General features: G+C 51.7%; 1 protein-coding gene across 1 annotated transcript in view; it reads right to left on the bottom strand.

Moving 5' to 3' along the window:
* LOC130585287 (microsomal triglyceride transfer protein large subunit-like) overlaps positions 1–3,179 on the bottom strand; it is a gene marked incomplete at its 3' end in the record, with an annotated part of 11,594 nt that extends 8,415 nt beyond the window's left edge. The window contains exons 1-4 of the mRNA XM_057385711.1: positions 2,728–3,179; positions 1,052–1,233; positions 735–878; positions 169–276 (exon numbers count right to left, since the gene is read on the bottom strand). Coding sequence (XP_057241694.1) covers positions 169–276; positions 735–878; positions 1,052–1,233; positions 2,728–2,794 — 501 coding nt within the window. The remainder of the gene's footprint in view (positions 1–168; positions 277–734; positions 879–1,051; positions 1,234–2,727) is intronic.
* Between the last annotated feature and the right edge of the window lie 118 nt (positions 3,180–3,297).

The raw sequence follows: 3,297 nt of genomic DNA, 5'->3' as shown, positions 1-3,297 counted from the left end.
TTCCAATAGTCATCCCTGCTTGGAGCAGCAGAGTCCATGCTGTTTATCCCACATTTTGCTTCCTCTTTTTCCTGAATTTTGCCTGCTCTGCCAAAGCTCATGGGCTGGCTGTGTTCCAGGGTGCAGCCCCGGATTTTGGGCAGGATTTGGCCCCGGCTCTGGACGTACCTCCACGGCRGTGCCGGCGTGGGGCTGGAGCTGGAGCAGACTGACCATGCCTCGTTTCAGGTTGGAGATCAGGATGTTTTCTGTTCCRTTCCCGTAGAAAGCTTTGACCTGGGGGGAAAAGAGGCTGTGTGTGTGGCTGAGGGGACATCCCTGGGGTCCCTGCAGGCTCTCTGCCGCCTTCCCTGATAAAAGGCATCTCCCCTGCACCCTGAGAACACCCCGTGGAGTTTTCTCAATGGGGAYCTTATCCCACAACAGCATGAGCTCTGAGAATGCGTGCCCACAGCATTTCCCTCTCCTCCTCACACTGGTTTTCCAATTTTTTGGAGGAAAAGGCCAGAAAGGAGCTTGGTTAGGATTGAAGAGCTTTTAACACATGGTTCTGCAGCTCCAGCTGAGTCCTTTTGGAGGCTGGGGCTCTGTCTAGGGTCCTACACTGGCCACTGTCCAGTTCCTTCTTGTCTGATGTGAAATCAGAGRTGGAGCAGGAGCTCCCATGGATGAGAAAATTTAGGATGAGGACGGGAGTGTTTTAAAATGAACAAGCCCCGGGATATCCAGCTGACCTTCCCACTGTTCCAAAAGATGAACACAGGCTGCTGGAGCTCTGTCCACGCCTCTGGGCTCAGGGCAATGTCTGCAGGGGGATTTCTGGTGCTGTCCTGGCTCCTCTCCTTTTCTGGCTGGTGTCGGGCTTTCAGCTCGTGGATCTAGGACAGCAGAAAACAGCAGAAAACGGTGACCATCCCATCCTGCAGGTGACTGATTTGGGGTCAGAGAGGCCCTTTTTCAGCCAGTGTGGACTGGAAAGGGAAGATGTGACACCTCCTGGGATGATCCCAGCAGGAATACCTGCCTGTGGTGGCTGTACTACCTCACACACCTGAATCTGGAGCAGCTCTTCCCCGCCTGGGTCCCTCCAGAGCCGCTGCAGGTGGATYAGTGCCTCAGCCTGCAGCCGGGCTCCCCACGGGGACGGGGTGGATGTGTGCTCCACCCCAACATCCAGAGTGTACCGGTACTGATACAGCATCCCGGGCTGGAAAGAAAGCAGCTGCAAATTCCCTGTGGAAAGATGGAAATGTTGGAGGTCTGAGGTCACCGATCGCCTCTGCTTCCCGCACCCAGCAACCTCCATCCCAGAGGGAATCCAGACTTCTGGGGGTGTTCACAACCTGTGTGAGGAAAATTAATCCACAAACACCAGAGGTTTATGTCCAATAAGGAGGCAGAGAAGCCCTGCAACTATATTTGAATAAAGGGAGAGGTCATGGGACATTTCCATGGGGTCTCTCTCGTTGCTGGAGGGTACAGTCTCCTTTTTATCCCAATTTCCTGGTCGCATTTCCCTCTCCCCACTGGCTGAGCGACTGGAGAGGTTCAGAATTCCCCAATCCCCTAATAGAGACCMCATCTAATGTGCATCCCCTCCTCTTTTTAATCTTTGTGTCTCTGTTCTTTTTCTCTCAGTCCAGGGATTTATCACAGCCTTGGGTCAGTACCAGTCTGTGTCAATTGGTGGAATTCCTTTGGAATTTATGGTTCCTCCCATTGCTCCTTTCACCTGTTGATATCTGGCCTTACCTACCAGCAGAGCTCACAGTTTGTAAAGACATCATCTCCCTCTCATTCCTTTCATCTGCCTCACTCCACCTCCTGGAAGKGGAAGTCTAGCTGAGGGGAAGGTTTTCCTGGGAGGTTGTTTGTGGTTTGGATATTTGGGTGTTCTCTGGGCTGAYTTTTGCTGATTSCTGCTCRTGTGTCCAGCCCTGCCTTAAAAACRATGGCCAGAGCAWGGGCTCTTYTTGGGGACTTCAGGACTTTTAGAAATGCCAGAGAAACACACTTTAACCCCAAAATCAAGTTTCCTGAGCATGCCCACAGACAGGAGGGATATTTTCAGTGCATTTACAGCACTGGGCATTAACTGGGGTACAATCAACATTTTTAGGGGAGAAAAGCAGCTGAATTCTTCATATTGTTTCCCATCAGAACTTCTAACTCTTAATTAAATCACTGACTTTGTGCTAAGGCAAAACGAAGTTGGTGGGACAGCTTTAGATCAAAACGCCCTGCTTCAATCTTATTTCTCCAGAATTATTTGGAGTCCCTTCTCTTGCTCAATACACAAAGGTGATTGAAGGGGGGAGGGTCGCCTTTTCCATACCAAATCCAGTCGAATTTATTTTCTGAAGTCACTTGAAATTCTCCAGCAAATTTGATGCACTTATTTGGCTTCTGACATGTTTTATAGGTTTACTGCTTTTAACAACAAACGGAAGGAATCAATGAAAATTCAGTTCGATCTCCAGGGCTTTTAGGGTTTTTAAGGTGCGGTTTTAAAAGCTTCAGCTCTCTGGTTTTCCTCCCCTCCCCAAGGAAGGATTTCCACAGTCCCCAGCATTTCCCCACCTCAGCAGATGCTGTTTGCAGTTTGGCGACACCGTTGTTTGGCTGGTGACAAKCGGGCAGATGAGCTCCGGGATGAGCATCCCGCCTCTCTGGGCATCCAGCCCCCGCCGTGTCGCTGAACCCACGGCAGCCCCAAGCCTGTCTTACCTGTTGCTGCACCCAGGAAGGAAAAGCAAAGCAGGCAAAAGCATCCCCGAGCTGCCCGCGGAGTCATGGTGGGAGCGGGGAAAGGAGGGGGGTGGCACAGAGGGGACGCGCAACAAAAGTGGGAGAGATTTGCRATGTCAGGCGATGGGGCCCGACCTTCTCCCGATCCCCGCCTCACCCAAGAAAAGGCAAATAATTAAACCTTTGTACCAACCCCCAGCAGCCACGGARGGTTTGGAAATCGGCCGAGGTTTGCCAAAGGCCGGCTGGAAAAAAAGAGATGCCAGAAGAATTGCGGGGCGGAGAAATCGCCGGTTTGTCCCGATAGGGGAGGGGGTGATCAGAAAGCTGCTCTGTCCTTTGGAGAGCTCTYTCTTCCCATCATGGGACAAGAGATAGTTGCTTTCAAAAGAAAAGATCCAGAAGGGGGAAGGGGGTAAGGAGCTTTTCCATCCTTTCAGTTGGAGACTGCGATTTGCAGCACGGAGGCTCGAGTTACTTAAAGGGCCAGGCTGGAGGGTACGGGACTGTGGGACTGTGAGCACTGATATCCCCAGAAACCACACGGGA

The sequence above is a fragment of the Malurus melanocephalus genome, unplaced genomic scaffold, assembly GCF_030028575.1.
Source record: "Malurus melanocephalus ecotype Western Australia unplaced genomic scaffold, MMel_1.1 scaffold_858, whole genome shotgun sequence".
Lineage (NCBI taxonomy): Eukaryota > Metazoa > Chordata > Aves > Passeriformes > Maluridae > Malurus > Malurus melanocephalus.
This window is presented reverse-complemented; position numbering and strand designations above follow the sequence as displayed.